Consider the following 20,000-nt stretch of genomic DNA (forward strand, 5'->3'; position numbering starts at 1 on the left):
TTTAGTGCGAGGTTCCGTATCAGAAACATGAGTAAGTGTGCAGATGCAGTCTGAGCATAAGAGACGTGGGACGGAAGAGGAGTGGGCCACACTGGGCCCGCTACCGGGGATGCCGCATGCTGCACAGCTGTATACGTTAATGTAAACCTGATAAGCTGATAAGCAGCCGTGTGGGTTATTATATTCCTGTGTCTCTTTTTACATTTTCTCGTCATTTTGGAGTGAAAAGTGTTTGTGTGGACATGAACCGGGTCTGCTGGCGCACCAGCGGCCATCTTGGCGTCTCTGCAAACGTAAACATGGCACCAAGACCTCGCTCGCGGCCTCTCGCTCCAGATACGCGGGGGGCCCGTTCGGCTCGTCCCGCCTCCAGCCTTTGGTTCCCGAACCAGTCTTTGAAAACCAGTGGGTCGGATCAAAGGGGCCGGTTTCGCCACAGGTTCACCGCCCACCGACACGGCGAGAGTTTGTCTTTGACCAGGTTATGAATTGAGGGGCGCTCGCTTCAACACGCCTTTTCTTCCGCGCGACTCCTCACTGAGATGGCTGTGTGTGTGTGTGTGTGTGTGTGTGTGTGTGTGTGTGTGTGTGTGTGTGTGTGTGTGTGTGTGTGTGTGTGTGTGTGTGCTGCCTTTTATTTCCTCTACCCAAAGGAGAGGGGGGTTACGTGTGTTTGAAGCACTCGCCGTTTATTCAAACAAATTATTCACTCCCGCTAAAACAGGAATTTTACGCACATGAACTTTGATGAAGGGGTGGTTTCCCAAAACCTCACCCCCCCTTCACACTTCACTTGTAATACTTCTCTCTCTCTCTCTCTCTCTCTCTCTCTCTCTCTCTCTCTCTCTCTCTCTCTCTCTCTCTCTCTCTCTCTCTCTCTCTCTCTCTCTCTCTCTAGCTCTCTCGTTGTCTTTTCCATTCACCGTCTTGTCTTCAGATGTGCACGATGTAGCCTATATGTTGCCCCCAAGTTTCTATTCTACTCTATTCTGCAGTTGACCTCGCACGCCACGCGTTAGACAGATACTTTGAGGACATTCAACAAGTGTGAATGCGCACGGAGCGCGGCCCTCCTGAACGCTGAGTGCATCCAGCGCCCGTTTGGTGTTCCGCTCTCATCAGCGCCGAGGTGGTCTCTGGTCTTCCTTCTTGCGCAACGACGTGCGCGCGCAAACACACACACACGTGCGCACACACACACACCTCCAATCACCGTATGGCCGTAAAACTAGGAGGGAGATGGCGGGGGGTTGCGAGGTGTGTGTGTCTGCGCGCGTGTGTGGGGAGAGAGAGAGAGAGAGAGAGAGAGAGAGAGAGAGAGAGAGAGAGAGAGAGAGAGAGAGAGAGAGAGAGAGAGAGAGAGAGAGAGAAGTGAGGCAGCAGCGTCATCGCAGAGATCCCGGCGCTAGAGGGGACAGGAGGGGACGGGACCGGCCGCCTTCGTTGTTAATTAGCGTCTCGGTCTCGTTGTTAATGTGACTTTAAACCAAAGTTGAGCGGGTCGCGCTTTTCTCTCCGCGTGGCTTTGCGCGTGAAGAGCGGAGTAAAGAAAGACCAGCGAAGAAGAGGGAAGACTCCCTCTGCGCTCCCGCCTCCCCGAGTGCGTAAATCAAGCCCTTTGCAGGGAGACTGCTTTACGCACGACCGGGAGTTACGACCTGGACTCTAAACAAGGTCTTCACGAGGCACTGGCGCAGGCTGAGCTCGTACATGTGTCGGCAATATGCCTTCACCACCCCAAATCCACCGGTCTCGCGCCCTGTAGCTACTGCGAGATCCTCCAAACTCGCGCTCTGGTCCGGAACGACTGGATGGTCCTCTCACGTGCCTCGACATTTGGGATTGTTGTTCCGCGGCAGCTTTGCTCCTCCGCAAGATATACGACCCATATCTGCAGTCCAGCGTGACCCTGCGACGGTCCAGGGACAGACCACCACATTCAGCCCGGAGACACGCGCCCCCTCCGACAGATATCCATCCACGTCGGTTCCGGTGTCGTTACCTGTGACCCCAGATCACGAGGCTTTTTTTTCTTTTTTTTTTTAACCAGGACATCCCTCACTTTTTTTGTTTTGTTGCCATGTCCCAACATAGGAGCACTTTCCCCACCGCCGGGTGTGTGACGGTAGACCGGCCGACCATGGACTCGAGGCCTGCCCGGAGAAGGCGACCCGAAGCCGGGCAACATCTGCTGCTGGCAGCCGCTCTCCTCGTCTGCAGCTCCCAGCTATTACTGGTGGATGCCAACTCGTGGTGGTGAGTCAGTCCACGGTCTCTTGTGTTTTGGTTCTGGTTTCAGGACATGTTCTGGTGTGTGTGTGTGTGTGTGTGTGTGTGTATGTGGTTTCAGGACGTGTTCTGATGTGTGTGTGTGTGTGTGTGTGTGTGTGTGTGTGTGTGTGTGTGTGTGTGTGTGTGTGTGTGTGTGTGTGTGTGTGTGTGTGTGTGTGTGTGTGTGTGTGATTTCATCCTTCATGTGATCCGTGGTAGACTTGTGAGTTCAGGACTAGGTTTTTACACTTGGGATTTTTTTCTTTATTGTCTGATGACAAATATCTGATCTGAGATTGTGACATAATCAGTGATTTTGGGGGGGGCATTAATTAACGTATGTGTCCGGGGTCGTTTTGGGGCACACAGGGCCAGCAGTGGGTGGAACAAATGTGAAGGCTCTGTCACAATATTTACCCTGGTTAAGCCCCAAATGGCTTGCCGGCCTGCCGGTGAGCCCAGGCGCACAATCAATTGGCCACACTTGTTCTTGACTTACAAAAAGGAAAAGCCTTCCTGTTCAGTTTTCTTCATTACTGTTGCAGTGCAGTCAAGTATATGCAGAGAGGGGCTGCACAGCATGCTGCAATGTTATGCCTGTGGCAGTTAAAATCTGTATGTATAGGCGTAACTGTCTCCGCAGCCTTCGGTACTAGCTGCTTGTAAGGAGGCCGCAGTTATGCATCATATGAGCCCAGGCTGTGTAATGTTACCTCGGCGTGTAATGCCCACTGAGGCAAATGTGTAATTTGTGATAATGGGCTGTACAAATAAAATTGACTTGACTTGAATGGGGGGGGGGCATTGCTAACTGAACAACTGACTTGAATTATTCTGAACTGTATTCCTTCCACATCTCTGGTGCTGCTGACCAGCCTCCTGCAGCCACAGCCGTGTAACCAGAGAGCCCTGTCCTTGTCGGCTCACTCTCCAATAAATTGTCACGCAGCTTTAATGCTTTAAATTTAAACTAAATATGGCCCCTGCCTCCCAGGTCGTTGGCTCTGACCCCAATCGAGCGGCCTGAGATGTACATCATAGGAGCCCAGCCCCTCTGCAGTCAGCTATCCGGCCTCTCTCAGGTAAGGCACTGTCTGTGCAACAGTTAACTTCCTTGGTTTTTTTCTTTTCTTTTTTGACTGTGGACAACCACATTCACTTCAACGTGAGATTTCCAGCTTCTCCTGCTTGTTTCCCAGGATATCTGTTGCTAAAGTGGAGTCCACGGGCTGGTCGGGCTTCTCAGCCGAATCAGCAGTTTATCTGTTGTTTGTGTGAGGGTCTGCCTGCCTCCTCTCAGCCAGAGAGTTTCGGCACATTCACCACAGAGTACTCTGCTGAGAACATCAGCTCTGCTCATAGGGTTGTGTAGCGGATTGAAACCACACTTCAGCCAACGGCCCCACATCCTCATCCCGTATCAGCAGATACCGCTCTGTTCAGACGCATCCGCAGGCTGGAGAAAATGACAATTTAAGTCAGGTTAAAATGACCATCTGGGAAGTGTTTTAACATCAAAAAGGAATATTAAAATGCCCCTAGATATAGGTTAATATCAAACTGGGGTGATTAAAAGGCGGTGTGGGACGAACTCATTCTTCAACCTGGGTTGTCCTTAGATTGGAAACAGATGATTATAAAGCTGATAGAAAACAGTTGTTTTAAAGCAGATACACTCAGATGGAGTTGTGATTTCATGACTTGAGGTGAGGGAACATGCAGCGTAATGACGGCGTCCTACCCCTGCCAGACTGCCAGAGTCAGTGCAGGTGGGTGGAAAAACCGGCAGGAATTTCTGAAGTGCCTTTGAGCAGTACATGGATTCCCAGTCGATTCCCGCATTTCCGTAGCCGAGTGAAAGAGAGCAATCCCCCCCCCCCCCCCCCGTTACACTGAGACCTACGACAATCAAACACTGTGACCATCACTAAGCCACACCAATTGGGATCAGTTTTTAATTACGATAATATAAAACAAAATTGTAGCTCACCGAGCACATAAGGAAACCCACTCTGGGAACAGGAATAAGACAACAGGAATGAGAGAGAAAAAAATTAAAGTCAATAAAATAATTAAAAAATGCAAAAAAGGAGGAAAAAATTATAGAAATAAAGACAAAGAATAATACACAACCACAAAGTCAATATAATTGCACAAATAACCAAAACACCATAGAAACGGAACAGCATACAATCATAAATCCATGCTAATTAGGGGAAAAATACCCATATAAACATGCACATGCATGTGCACAGCACATAGCACTGAATATAAAGGGTTATATGGAAACTAGGAAGTGAGATCAAGGCGAGGCTAAAGGTTGGGTTTAGGTAAGCCCTGGATGATCTCGTTAGCTGTAGACCAGTTCATCACAGTATCAGCTTTAGCCCCCTTAATTCAAGTAAACAAACAGCTGAAGGAAACGTTAGCCAGGTTGTCTTCATAGCAATAGTGGGCTCAAACCAATTCTTAATAATGCTTTTCTTGTTAGCAGTTTAGGCAGCTAAAATGATCCGTTTCCCCTGAAATGATAACATGTTCGGTTTGTACGCCATGAGACGAAGAGCACAGCAGCTGGGGAGGGCTTTGTCAAAGATACTTTCAACAATTTTATTTATATCTTCCAAAAAAAGGTTTGATACTTGAACAGCAGCAGAACATATGTAAGTAGACTCCTGTAACACAGCCAGGACATTTTCCATCCATCCATCCATCCATTATCCAAACCACTTGTCCTGCTCTCTGAGGGTCGTGGGGATGCTGGAGCCTATCCCGGCAGTGACTGGGTGGCAGGTGGGGAGGCACCCTGGACAGGCCACCAAGCCATTATTATTTCTTATTCTTTATTAATCCCCTTGGGGGGAATTCAGTTACTGCAAATTAACCCGTCCTAGCTGGGACCTGTGGAGCTAGGAGCAGTGGGCTGCTGTCTTCATGCTGTGCCCAGGGACCAACCCCCCCCCCCTCGTTCTTCTCCCATTGCCTTGGTCAGGGACACAGACGAGAGTATTAACCTTAACATGCATGTTTCTTTTGATGGCGGGGGAAAACCCATCGCACACACAGGGAGAACATGCAAACTCCACACAGAGGACGACCTGGGATGACCCCCCCCCCAAAGGTCGGACAACCCCGGGATTCGAACCCAGGAACTTCTTGCTGTGAGGCGACAGTGCTAACCGCTGGGCGACCATGCTGCCCAATTAGTAATATAAATCACCGTCAACCAATTTTAATCTAAATCTTCACACCGGCATCAAGTAAAATTTGTGCACAAACTTATCGTGAACTTTCTGATGAGTGGGAAAAAAAATAGTGGAAAAAAAATAATGTTCCAAACTGCTGGCCAGTTCCAATCAAGACTGAGAGGCTGAAAATCTGGGTTACTGGGAGTGGATTGGTGTCACTAGAAGGAAGTTTGCTATAAACCCAAGCTACCAGTTTAGACTCGGTAGGAATTACTGCTACCAAAGGGTGTTGGGGTAGAAGTGCATCCCAAGGTACACCTTCGTACTCGCAGGACAGCTCCAGCTCCTCCCACATCCAGGTTAAGTATGGTATTGGTTAATCAAGGTCTGGGTGTCAATCTTGGAGGGCGGTCATCCCTTCCAGTTCGCCATGCGGTGACGTCCACGGAGGGTGACGCTTTCTGGGCATCCAGGACAATCATGGTCAAAGCTTTTGAGAGGCTCACTGTTACGCTCCCCGTTAAAGGGCCAGGGGATGAAGGGAAGTAAAGAAAATAAAAGCATCCTGGGGGAATAAGAAAGGTGGGAGGTGGAACCAGGTGTAAAAACAAACAGATTTATTAACAAAAACTAACCCTAAGTCAATATATACAACAAAAAGGGCAAGTGAAGAAGCTGGCTCTTAAATAACCGGGCTTAGATAACAGAAACTCAGATCAGACCAAAAAGAAAGAAACCAGAACAGTAACAGGTTTCACCCTCCTCCTCAAGGAGTATTGATCATTGACACAAGAGCTCGCTCTCTGGCTGCCAACAATGCTGGCCCACTGGCACTGCTGGGCGTCTCTCTCCAAGGCTCATACCCAGCTGACGAGGGTTGGAATCACCTGGGCTCAACCGGCAGCTCCACGGGAGGCGGGGCATTACCTGGAGAGGGAAAACTACAGACACACGGCACTAGGGCCGTAACACGCATATTTTGGCGTAACACCACAACCAGAACCTATAAAAGAGAGAATGATCATACATCTATTCAATGGTGTTGTTTTGTCCATAGGGCCAGAAAAAGCTGTGCCAACTGTACCAGGACCACATGGTCTACATCGAGGACGGAGGCAAAACAGGCATCAAGGAGTGCCAGTACCAGTTCAGACAAAGGAGATGGAACTGCAGCACCGTGGACGACACATCTGTGTTTGGGAGGGTCATGCAGATTGGTGAGTTTGTATTTGGGGTGCCACTCCTGAAGATTTACATGCAAACTCACGACCTTAGCAACGCTGTCATCGGTGTATTTAAGACAATGGCTATTCCACGAATCTCTAAATCAAGAACGCTTTTGTGGTTGCTCATTTTAATGGTTACCGTCAGCCAAAGAACTGTCCAGGAAAGATTACGTGGCACATATCGTTTACATACATACGTTGCAAAAACGAATACGGCGGGTAACAGTGTTTCTGAAGAAGAGATGGAGTTAAGTTGGTTAGCAAGCAGATATGGCAGAACAAGCTCACGATAAGACCTTAATTTACATATATACTACTTGCTCAATAGCTGAAAACAAGGTTCAAACATGTTGATCATTTTGCTTGAAGGTGCTGACATAGCAGCACCAGTGACTCTACTTGACCAAAATGGATTTGAATGGATTATTTGAATTGTGTTTTTGGATTTGGATTGCTCAAACTCCACCGCAGCTATTGCCTGGGTCTAGATCAAATTAGATAGATTAAAAACCATTCTTCTGGTCCGGCATCATGACGGGAAACAGCGGTTTCTTGGTTGAAAAAGTGATTATCCAATGAGCGCCGCGGGGGGGGGGCGAAAACTAACGATAAGCCAATCAGTGCCATGGGCGGGACAGCGAAATCTTGCCTGAAAAATGAACAAGCACGCTTCCAGCCAAGTCGCAACAAGAACTTTTGATTACGTAACGCTAATAGCAAGTTTGTTCCACCAAACAGAAGACAGCCGAGTTATAGTGATGGGAATTCCGGCTCTTAATTCGCCAAAAAAGAAAAAAATCGGCTCGTCGTTAAAGGAGTTGACTCGTTCACGACCAACACATCACTACTAAAAAGTAAGTCACAAGTTCATAAATTCATCATGTTACCTTGCAATTTTATCTCGTCATCATGGATCAGCGACAGTCAATGTCGTGGCGTTGCTTTTAAGTCCTATCGCAACTAGCGTTGGTTATGCGTAATGACGTCAGCCGGGGACGTGATCCAGACGTGTCCTCCATCTTGACTGGAGAGAGTTCTGTAAAGGGGCGTGGCTTCTAGCCATACTTTCGCCAGGTGTAATAATGATAATCATTACATTTATAATGTACTTTTATTTAGGGAGTCAAGATACTGCTCATTTCGCAACGCTTGCCGTTAGGGTGCGGTCACACGTGTAAAATGATCGCTGGCAAATATTCGCCTCCCGTTCACTTCCGTTCTATGCGAGCAAAGGGGCGAATAAAACATTTGCATCTTAGCTTCGCGTAGAGTTCAACTTTGGTGAACTTTGACCGGCCAAACCTGTGGTGAGCCATTGTGCAGACTTTTATTGAAGTTGTGTCTAACCAGCCGGTATTGTACAAACTGCCCCCCGAGAGATGGTGCCTGGCTGGCAGTGAGTCGGGGAGTCATGCGTTGAACGTAAATAAATGAAAAACTTAACATCAATTCCTGTTTCGTGGTATTTAACTAGCTTAACTTGGCTAGCTAGCCAGCAAATATAACTTGCACATAGGGTTGCCAACCGTTCCTTAAGATAAGGAGTCGTTCCTTATACACACACACACACACACACACACACACATATATATATATATATATATACACTCACTGGCCACTTTATTAGGTACACCTTGCTAGTACCGGGTTGGACCCCCTTTTGCCTTCAGAACTGCCTTAATCCTTCGTGGCATAGATTCAACAAGGTACTGGAAACATTCCTCAGAGTTTGGTCCATATTGACATGATAGCATCACGCAGTTGCTGCAGATTTGTCGGCTGCACATCCATGATGCGAATCTCCCGGCCCACCACATCCCAAAGGTGCTCTATTGGATTGAGATCTGGTGACTGTGGAGGCCATTTGAGTACAGTGAACTCATTGACATGTTCAAGAAACCAGTCTGAGATGATTCGAGCTTTATGACATGGCGCGTTATCCTGCTGGAAGTAGCCATCAGAAGATGGGAACACTGTGGTCATAAAGGGATGGACATGGTCAGCAACAATACTCAGGTAGGCTGTGGCGTTGACACGATGCTCAATTGGTACTAAGGGGCCCAAAGTGTGCCAAGAAAATATCCCCCACACCATTGCACCACCACCACCAGCCTGAACCGTTGATACAAGGCAGGATGGATCCATGCTTTCATGTTGTTGACGCCAAATTCTGACCCTACCATCCGAATGTCGCAGCAGAAATCGAGACTCATCAGACCAGGCAACCTTTTTCCAATCTTCTATGTCCAATTTTGGTGAGCCTGTGCGAATTGTAGCCTCAGTTTCCTGTTCTTAGCTGACAGGAGCGGCACCCGGTGTGGTCTTCTGCTGCTGTAGCCCATCTGCCTCAAGGTTCGACGTGTTGTGCGTTCAGAGATGCGCTTCTGCATACCTCGGTTGTAATGAGTGGTTATTTGAGTTACTGTTGCCTTTCTATCAGCTCGAACCAGTCTGGCCATTCTCCTCTGACCTCTGGCATCAACAAGGCATTTTCGCCCACAGAACTGCCGCTGACTGGATATTTTCTCTTTTTCGGACCATTCTCTGTAAACCCTAGAGATGGTTGTGCGTGAAAATCCCAGTAGATCAGCAGTTTCTGAAATACTCAGACCAGCCCGTCTGGCACCAACAACCATGCCACATTCAAAGTCACTTAAATCACCTTTCTTCCCCATTCTGATGCTCGGTTTGAACTGCAGCAGATCGTCTTGACCATGTCTACATGCCGAAATGCATTGAGTTGCTGCCATGTGATTGGCTGATTAGAAATTTGCGTTAACGAGCAGTTGGACAGGTGTGCCTAATAAAGTGGCCGGTGAGTGTATATATATATATGTGTGTTTGTGTGTGTGTAGTGTAAGGCACATTATATTTGTTATTCCCGCGCTGCCCCGCCCATCCAACCCCCGTCCCTGTCCCCTGTTCCTGCTGCACTAGCGCCTCCTCTGGTCTGTCGAGGCGCCTGTTCGGAGGGGGGGGGGCCTGTGGGGAATAGCGTGATCCTCCCACGCGCTACGTTCCCCTGGTGAAACTCCTCACTGTCAGGTGAAAAGAAGCGGCTGGCGACTCCACATGTATGGGAGGAGGCGTGTGGTGGTCTGCAGCCCTCCCTGGGTCAACAGTGGAGCAGTGACCGGGACAACTCGGAAGCGTGGGGTAATTGGCCAGATACAATTGGGGAGAAAAAAGTGCGAACAATCCCCCCCAAAAAACCCTTTGTTTTAATAGAGGATAAGAGTTTAATTTTGACTGACAGTGTTGAAAGAGGAGGGGTACAATTTAAAACACTGGTTGTTCAATGAGGAACGATTATTGGCTTTTAAAATATATTTCAACAGGCGTCAGTCGCGAATGAGATGTTTTATAGTGGCTCAAAGTAGCACAGAATATACATTCATGCCATAATTCAAATGAACAAATCCAACTACGCTGAGTCAGTCTTTTTTCTGTCTGACAGTGATGGTCATTTTATGAAATTACTGCGAGCTTATAGGCCTGCAATTTAAGTGTGCGTTTGCTTGTGTTGCGCAAAGTACACTGAGTGTTACTGACAGGCAAGGACAAATTCCTTGTATGTGTTACTGGTTATTTTTTTGCCCGGTGCGGGATACGATACGGGGTGTACTGCACCACAAGGCGACATCACTAACCGCTCGGCTAAAGGGTCAAATCCGTTAGCTAGGGACTAACGTGTCTTATTAGTAGTTTACATATATATGTTTGTATGTATGTATGTGTAAAGCATGCTTGGCCAATAAAACCTGATTCTGATATGTTGCTAATCCGATTTTGAGCTTTTCTTGATTGGCGATGATCTTCAGGGCAAACTAAAGAACACATTAGTTATAAAGCCATCCTCGTGTTTCATTTATATGATACTTTACTCGACCCGGATTAAAAAGACAAAATAAACATGCCACGAGCTGTAAAGCTTGTTAGTGGTTATTATCGATTGGTACTATTTGGGAGACGTCATATTCGCTATGTGATTATAGACGTGCCCTTAACAAGTTATAAAAGGAAAGTCTGACCTTTCTGTACCGAAATTAACAGCCTCGGTATTTCAACAAAACGTGATGACATTGGTGTTTCTTTTCTTTCTTTGTTTTTCACCGGGTCTCATGAAGCCTGTCATACATGTTCGCGTTCTTGGCGGGTTATAGCACATGCGCCTAATGCTCAGCGGGAAACGTGGGAAGACGCTCATCAACAACTAAGTGTCAAATCCGCTGCAGGCAGTCAGCCAGAGGTGTAACCCCTCTCTCTCTCTCTCTCTCTCTCTCTCTCTCTCTCTCTCTCTCTCTCTCTCTCTCTCTCTCTCTCTCTCTGCGCACACACACACACGTTTTGTGCGTGTCTCCGTTCCGTTAGTTTGTTTCGCATTCCGCAACGTTGTATGCGTCTCTCTCTCTCTCTCTCTCTCTCTCTCTCTCTCTCTCTCTCTCTCTCTCTCTCTCTCTCTCTCTCTCTCTCTCTCTCTCTCTCTCTCCCCCTCCTCTGCTATTTACAGTCAGTCGTCAGGTTTATATGGAGGTGTTAGTGTTAGATTGTCCATTGTCTCCTCTTTTGAAATGCGCCCGATGCGCTGCTGACACCGTTCCTCGAGATCCGGGCTCACTATTTGAAGTCTGCCACCTAAAAAGGACTCATAAACGCCAGGTTGGGATTATGGGGGAGCAAAGACGTGAGCTCCCCTGAAAGACTACCTTGAGAAATTTTAGGGGGAGCTCCGAAACATCGCCGTGGCAAAGGGAAGCCAGGCTTCCGCGTTTTTCAAACTGTAGTTGTCATTTTAATAAAACACTTGGTTTAACAGTTCCGGTAACTCTTCTGCGCTGTTGCTGCCGTCTCTTCCCCATTTCTCATTGAGTATTTTACAATGAGTGAAACAGCGCCCCTCTGAGCGTTAACGTGTATTGAATGTCAGTCAATATGTGTGGTGAGATACTGTATTGCACTCCTATTGTAGACGAGCCCGTGGGGAGGCCAGGCCAGAGTTGGCTTCCCTTGGTGAAAAAAAAATTGAAGGATTCACCAATCAGATGAGGTTACCGTCATGCCACTGCCAAACTACGATTAGTCAGTGGAGCCAGCTGCCCCTTGGCCTCACACCAATCAAATCATAGCATGTTTATCAATGTCACTGAAATAAAAAAACGGGAGATTTTTAAGTTAGCTATTTTTTTGTATTGATATCACTGTTAGCAAGTAGTGGCATGCAGTTTCGGAGGGCGGAGATTTTGAATTTAGTAAAAAAAAAAAAACCTACCAAAATACCAATGCAGTAGCAATTTAAAAATTAAGACTGACGACAGGCCAACACCAAAGCTGACTTGCTGACCACTTCGCCACCATGATAGACAGGAGAAAGGCCTGGGTGAGTGAAATGCACGCGCCTTCTCTCTCCGCGGCTTTACTGTTGACCGAACTGCCCATGTAGCTGTGTGTGCAGGTTTTGATGTGGTTATGTTGCTTAGATGTATTGTGGCTTGCTTGACTGGATTCAGCTGCATGTGTTAGTCAGCCCACTGAAGTAGTTGTTTTATTGGGGTTATTTACACACAGAGAAAATAAGCACCACAGACAGCAGCCATAGGGCCAGGTTACCTGTTTAGATGAGATGGTGTTTGTTTATAGCCTCTGCAGGTCTGGTACTTGATGTTAGTCTTTTAGGTCATGTTGTGTAATGAACATTTGGCCTAGTTTTAAACAGTAAGTAGGAAAAGTGTTTATGTCAAACACATACAATGGGGTTTGTAAGTCGTGTTTGATATATGTAGCCTACTGAGACTTGATGTGAATGTAAAACTTTAAACATCATATGATTGGGTCTGTGAATGAATGCCTGTTATATTCATTATCGAATCTGTACTGTGCATCTGAATAACTGGGCAATATTGTATAGCCTGTGTTTTGTACAGCAAAAAAGGTAGATAACTGTCGTGTGAAAGTCCTGGATCTGTACGATGCAATTTTTTGTAAAATGACACCAGGTGCTCTAATAGCTCATCAGGTTACATTACGTTGGCTGTTAAAGCGGCAAGATATGTCTCGTCAATTTAAGACCCCCCCCTCCCCAAAAAAAACAAAAAGGACATAGATTAGAGGTCTTGTCTCACTTGGCTCCCTCAGAAAATTGCCCCCACGCCACGCTACTGAAGCATTGTCCATTTTTATGTCACAGGTTTATCATTTTTCTGTACATTTAAGTCACAGAAAAGTGAATCGGTTCATCTGGATGCAATGTTTATTGAGAGAAACGTTTCATCACTCATCTAAGTGACCTCTTCAGTCTCAACCGACTGCAGGTAAACCCCACCCTTATGGCATAACAACCGAAAACAATAATTGGTTTCATATGCAAATTTCCATGACCATTAACTAGAGTTTCATTGGCCATGTGTACTATTCACAGAGGATTTGGGAATGTTTGCAATCACAGCATTGTAAGATGGTGACAGATGACTCTTAGCCCCCCCCCCCCCGGTTCAAACCAGCGTTCCTCCCTATCAAGGATCCTCATCCTTGAAGGAGTGGCCACTGGTCTGTAGGTGGGTGTAGACTGCGAAGTCCTAGGCTGATGCATTAGATCAGGGGTGGCTAACCATGTGCCATGGAGAGCCATGCGTATGCAGGTTTTCATTCCAGCCGGACTCCACACCAGGTGATTTCACTGATTAGCAACCCTTCAACCAAAGAGGAAGGATGTATCAGTAAAATCACCTGGTGTGGAGATGGGTTGGAATAAAAACCTGCATACACATGGCTCTCCATGGCACATGGTTAGCCACCGCTGCATTATATCTTCTGTGTTGTGCCATCCTCTTGGCCAGTGTCTGTTTAGTTTCCCCGATGTGCAAGTCATGGCAATCCTCCTGCACTTAACAGCATACTCTGTATTGAAGGGATGGGGGATACCTGCAGTCAGTTGAGACTGAAAAGGTCACTCGGATGAGTGATGAAATGCTTCACCAATTAAATGCTGTGTACAGATGAACTGATTCACCTTTCTGTGACTTAACTGCTCTGTTTGTGCCGGGGAACTCGATCCTTGTGGTGGACCAATTTCTTTTGTAGTGTGTTTTGGGTTTTGAAAGCAACTGAGACGCAGTGTTTGGAAAATACACGTCTCAACTGTTCTGAAACTCCCGCCACATATGGACTCACCACTGGTTTATGCTTAGACAGCTGTTGTCCTTCTCCTCTCTTCGATTGGCTGGTGCACTGTTTGGACGTCTTCCTGGCTTTGACATCTTACAATGCTGTGATTGCAACTATTCCCCAATCTTCTGTGAATAGTACACATGGCCATTGTAACTCCAGTTAATGGTCACCTGAGTTTGCATATGAAACCAATCACTGGTTTCGGTCATTATGCCACTCTATTGTTTATAAGGGTGGGGATACCTGCAGTCAGTTGAGACTGAAGAGGTCACTTAAATGAGTGATGAAACATTTCTCCCATTAAACATTGTGTCCAGATGAATTGATTCAACTTTCTGTAACTGACCTTTCGCAAAGTCCCGCCCCCCTTAGTTACTGTTGCTATGCCCGTCAAGCATTTCAGAACTATCCAGGAAGTAACCGGAAAACACCAAAACATGAAGGAAGAAATCAGCGCATTGTGTGGGTAGAAGTAACAGTAATAATACGTTAGCTGTATTAGCTTCAATAATAGCTAGTAGCAAGCTTAGGTTGGAGCAGACAGGTATTTTTGTTGATTTTGGATGGATTAAGCAGGCCATGGGGTCTGCTATACTGCGAAATCTATTGCCGACATTGTGCTTCTTGCGTTCTGGGTTTCGGGAAGGGAAAGAAAATTACACCCCCTCCAAACTTTTCAGATATCTAGTATCCGATTTACAGATCCCATAGGCACACCGTTTCAGCATTTTGTTGTGTGTTTGAAAGCTTGACGGACCGTTGCTAAGGTAGGATTGGACAAACACCGTTCTGGGGCGATACTTTGCGAAAGGTCAATTTCCTTACCAGGATTATTGTGCATGCATAAAGACATCTGTACATTAAGGTTGAATAATAATAATAATAATATTGGTTAAAAAAAGCCAATGCTGTGTTTGTGTTCATTACATTTTATGTTTTGTGTAAGACCAACAACTGAGGCTGTGGGCATGTTCCAGTGTTGTCATGTGATGTAACCTAGTTCTCGTCTGTTTAGAAGTGTAGTGCAAACCATTGGCCGATTCATTGTGCAGATTTTTGTTGTTGCTGCTCGAGTGATATTAAAACTGCAACGGTGAATTGTTTTTCTGTCTCTTTGGGTTGGTTGCCTGCATGGCTAGATTTTCTCTGTATGAAGTGAAATGTTATTGACAGTATTGACTATATGTAGTACCAGTAGAATGTTTTTCGCAGTAACCCTGCAATTGACCGCACACTGGCTTAGGTCCCAGCCTGCTCTCTATCATCAACTGCTCACTCACATCCGGGTCTGTACCTGACTACTTGAAAATTGCCTGTGTTCAGCCTCTCCTCAAAAAAACAAAAAAACAAAACCCTCTCTTGGTCTGGCAAGGGTAGAGAATTATAGACCAGCTTTCAAACTTTCTTATCCGAAATCCTTGAAAAATTTGTTGCGAATTCAAATCCTGCAGCTGACTGAGGTAAACACATTTTCGCTAAATTTCAATCTGGCTTTCGTCACAAGCATAGTACTGAGACTGCATTGCTAAGAGTGTCCAACAACATTCTTATGCTTGCTGATAAAGGTGAATACTCTATTCTTATTCTACTAGATTTGACCGCTGCCTTTGATACCATCGATCATGCCATCTTACTTGATAGGTTGGAGAACTGGGTTGGCATTTCTGGTACAGCATTAAATTGGTTTCACTCTGACTAATAGATATTTTAATGTTTGTGTTAACAATCTTGTATCCTCATCAGCTCCTCTACTGTGTGGAGTCCCTCAGGGGTCTGTCCTTGGGCCAGTCCTCTTCTCTTTATACATGTTTCCTCTGGGTCATTTGTTTAATCACTTTCAAGATATGTTATGCCAATGATACTCAGATCTATTTCTCTGCCAAACCCAATAACCTGAATCAACTGTCCTCCCTCCGTGATTGCTTAGCTGCCACCAAAGACTGGATGTGCCTAAATTTCCTCCATCTAAATCCTGACAAAACTGAAGTTCTCTTAACTGGTCCTGAGAACTTTGCCACTGCAGTTGATCAGTTTATTGGTCCAATTCATTCAAACATCAAACCTACTGCAAAAAATCTTGGTATCATCTTTGACCAGAATGTCTTTCGATCACCATGTTACTAAGCTTGTCCAATCCTATTTTCTTCAGCTAAGAAATATTGCAAAAATCCTAAATATTTTGTCTTTTAAGGATATTGAAACATTAAGTCACACTTTTATTTTCTCCTGTCTAGATTACTGTAACTCCCTCTACTCTGGTCTCAACCAAGCTGCTTTAAATCGTCTACAGTTGGTTCAGAATGCAGGTGCTGGACTACTAACTAGAACTAGCCCTAGGTCTTTATTACCCCTATTCTTGCATCCCTCCATTGGCTTCCTGTAAAATTCAGAATAATCTATAAGATCTTATTGATTACATTTAAAGCACTGCATGATCTTGCCCCAGTTACATTTCTGATCTTCTCTTTCCACTTCCCGACCACTCCGATCCTCAAACCACGGTCTTTTATCCATCCCTCACTTCAACTGCAAAACAAAAGGCAACCGCGCCTTTGCAGTATTAGCCCCAAGCGTCTGGAATAATCTTCCCCAATCCATTAGATTCGCTGAATCTTTGGACTGTTTTAAGCGGCTTCTAAAAACCCATCATTTCAGGCAAGCCTTTTTATAGCTCCCCACCCCTGCCTTGTGTTTTGTTTCATTTTTGGCTTGGTCTGTTACTCCCTATGCCATGTTTTATATTCATTCATTTTATTTTTAGTATTTATTTGTATTTTTTGTATTGGCGGATTGTCCAGGGTTGTCTCCCCACCTGCCGCCCAATGACTGCTGGGATAGGCTCCAGCATCCCTGCAACCCTTAGAGCAGGATAAGCGGTTTGGATGATGGATGGATGGAGTGAGTGTAAAGCACTTTGTAACTGTATGTTTTAAAAGTGCTATATAAATAAAATTTTGCTTGCTTGCTTGCTTACATGTCCCTGTATGTGCGTGCATGTGACGTGTAGAAGCGTGCCAGAAAATAGGGCTCCCCTGAAAGCCACTGTGTTATTCAAATCCTGCTTAAACCCACTGGTTGTCTTTTTGGCTCCAGGCTCGGTGAATAACGCAACACAACACAACATAACATTTATCCTCATTGAGTCTCTCTTTGTAAGACTGCTGAATACTTTGACTTACCTATCTGGCTGCGGTGTGTGAATTCGTGTCAGGAGGATACGGTTCAATTCAGAGTTTAGACAGGGTCCATTTGTTTTCTATAGAGATTTAAATAATTGAAATTGGGTTCATCTGTTGTGTAGCATCCCCCCCTTTTTTTCTCCCCGCATTGAAATTGTTGGAGCATTTAAGTCCCGGTATTGTTGCATGTTTTAGCCCTTTAAAGCAAATGGCGTGTGTATGATATGCATTTAATCCTGATTTATGCCAAGCACTCTACATAGTGTTTTAGAATTTTTTTAATGTGTTTATTCTGTCTTCCATGGAGCCATCAGTTTCTATTCATTTAGGGTATTAGTAAAATCAACCTGCAGACTTGAAACTTGCTTGGAGAGGTGGAGGTATGCATTGGAAAGAAGAGGAATGAAAGTCAGTAGGAGCAAGACTGAATACCTATGCGTGAATAAGAGTGAGGACCGTGGAATGGTGAGGATGCAAGGAGTAGAGGTGACTAAGGCATATGAGTTTAAATACTTGGGGTCAACTGCCCAAAATAACGGGGAGTGCAGAAGAGAGGTGAAGAAGAGAGTGTCGGCAGGGTGGAGTGGGTGGAGAAGAGTGTCAGGAGTGATTTGGTGACTGAAGGGTACCAGCAAGAGTTAAAGGGAAGGTTTACAGGATGGTTGTGAAACCAGCTATGTTATATGGTTTGGAGATGGTGGCACTGATGAAAAGACAGGAGGTGGACCTGGAGGTGGCAGAGTTGAAGATGCTAAAAATTGCATTGGGAGTGACGAAGAAGGACAGGATTAGGAATGATTATATTAGAGGGACAGCTCAGGTTGGACGGTTTGGAGACAAAGCAAGACATGCAAGATTGAGATGGTTTGGACATGTGTGGAGGAGAGATGCTGGTTATATTGGGAGAAGGGTGCTGAATATGGAGCTGCCAGGGAAGAGGAAAAGGAAGGCCAAAGAGGAGGTTTATGGATGTGGTGAGGGAGGACATGCAGGTGGGTGGTGTGACAGAAGAAGATGCAGAGGACAGGAAGAAATGGAAATGGATGCTCTGCTATGGCGACCCCTAACGGCAACAGCCGAACATAGAGGAGGCAGTGACAGACTGAAGAAATGGAGTGTACTGACTTGACAATTCTGTTCAGTCAATGACAATTCTTGACAATCAGGCTACAGGATTGGCAGTAAACGGGCTAAACCATGCAAAAACACCGGTATGATCCTTTACAGCGGTGCTCTAGCCGAGTGTTCTGTAAAGTCGGTATTTCATGTTTGAAGTTACACATTTGTGTGCATTTGATGATAGGTGTGAGGCACTTTGTCGGTATAACTTGAAGTCTGCAGTCTAAAACCGTGTTTCATTTTCCACGGCTAGGTGCAGGTAATCTCCACAGGCCTCTTTTCATGGGTGGATACTGGATGACTCACAACCTTGTTAGTTGAAAGTGCACCCCCATGTTTGTAATTGGAGTTTAGCGGAAACGTTAAGGGATTCATTACGAGTTACCTCCTCAAAGTTAACGACGGTAGCCTGGGGTCCTCCTGTTCCTTCACCGCATTTGTCAGGACGTCCCATTAAACCAAACTCAATTACCAGTAAGGGTCTGTGCATCGGGCTTATTGAAACAAGCTGCCCTGCATTTCAGGTAAATAGTGTGGTTACTTCGCAGAGGTGATTCTTTATCTATGATACACCTTCTTTGAAGCATATTTTGCTGTAGGCTCTAGGCCACATTTCTGCTCCATGTGGCCTGGAGAATCACTGTCAGGTACCACATGTGGGGGGGGGGGGGCAAGCGAGAGAGAGAACAAAAGAAGAAAGCCATTTTTTCTGTTGCATCCATCATGAGGCCGACATAAAGCAAATTTAGGGCTCAAGTTCTAGTTGCCCTCACACACAAAGTGTTTCCAAAGTAGGTACACATTCAAAGTAGGTACACATTCAAAGTAGGTACACATTAGCCCCACAAAGTGGATCGCAGAGGTATTTTCTAAAGCTCCTGTTGTCCTTTCAGCGTAACATACTATGGGTTTCACAAGCCTTCAAAACACGTCTATTGTTTATTGTGAGGACAACCAAGGTGTTGGGCTGGCAGCTGTGTGTGTGTGTGTGTGTGTGTGTGTGTGTGTGTGTGTGTGTGTGTGTGTGTGTGTGTGTGTGTGTGTGTGTGTGTGTGTGTGTGTTTTCAGTCCACATGCGTTGTTCCACGCATGTGTGAGAGTGGCCTGTGTGCGCCGTCAGTGACAGGAAACCTGGTAAGCTGCTCCGGCTAACCAGACACATGCAGCCCCACACGCGATGCCACATCTCTCAGGCAGTTCAAGTGGAATTAAAAGACAAAATGGTGGAGTCAACCGTAAAAAGTGAAGAACAACGGAAGCAAAAACGGCAAAAAGAAACACATAAGAACTGAGGCTAGTGACACTTAAGCAAAGCAGGCCAATCAGAGTTAAGTTTCAGGGGCGTCCGGGTAGCGTGGCGGTCTATTCCGTTGCCTACCAACACGGGGATTGGTGGTTCGAATCCCTTTGTTGCCTCCGGCTTGGTCGGGCGTCCCTACAGACACAATTGGCCGGATGTGGGTGTGTGTCCTGGTCGCTGCACTAGCGCCTCCTCTGGTCAGTTGGGGCACTTGTTCGGGGGGGAGGGGGAACTGGGGGGAATAGCGTGATCCTCCCACGTGCTACATCCCCCTGGCGAAACTCCTCACTGTCGGGTGAAAAGAAGCGGCTGGCGACGCCACATGTATGGGAGGAGGCATGTGGCAGTCTGCAGCCCTCCCCGGACCGGCAGAGGGGGTGGAGCAGCGACCGGGTCGGCTCGGAAGAGTGGGGTAATTGGCCAAGTACAACTGGGGAGAAGGGGGGGGGGTAAGTTTCAGACATAATTCAAAGGTTGGTTTTTAAACCACACCTTTAATGGCTGCCGGGCACTGCTGTCAAAATGCTACCAAGAGTTCGATTGGTTCCCCTTG

General features: G+C 46.2%; 1 protein-coding gene across 1 annotated transcript in view; it reads left to right on the forward strand.

Annotated features, from left to right (window-relative positions):
* The first annotated feature begins 2,080 nt into the window (after positions 1-2,080).
* wnt5b (wingless-type MMTV integration site family, member 5b) overlaps positions 2,081-20,000 on the forward strand; it is a 29,873-nt gene continuing 11,953 nt past the window's right edge. The window contains exons 1-3 of the mRNA XM_056277869.1: positions 2,081-2,256; positions 3,266-3,353; positions 6,517-6,676. Of these exons, the coding sequence (XP_056133844.1) occupies positions 2,081-2,256; positions 3,266-3,353; positions 6,517-6,676 (424 nt within the window). The remainder of the gene's footprint in view (positions 2,257-3,265; positions 3,354-6,516; positions 6,677-20,000) is intronic.

Source organism: Lampris incognitus, chromosome 3, assembly GCF_029633865.1.
Source record: "Lampris incognitus isolate fLamInc1 chromosome 3, fLamInc1.hap2, whole genome shotgun sequence".
Taxonomy (NCBI): Eukaryota; Metazoa; Chordata; class Actinopteri; order Lampriformes; family Lampridae; genus Lampris; species Lampris incognitus.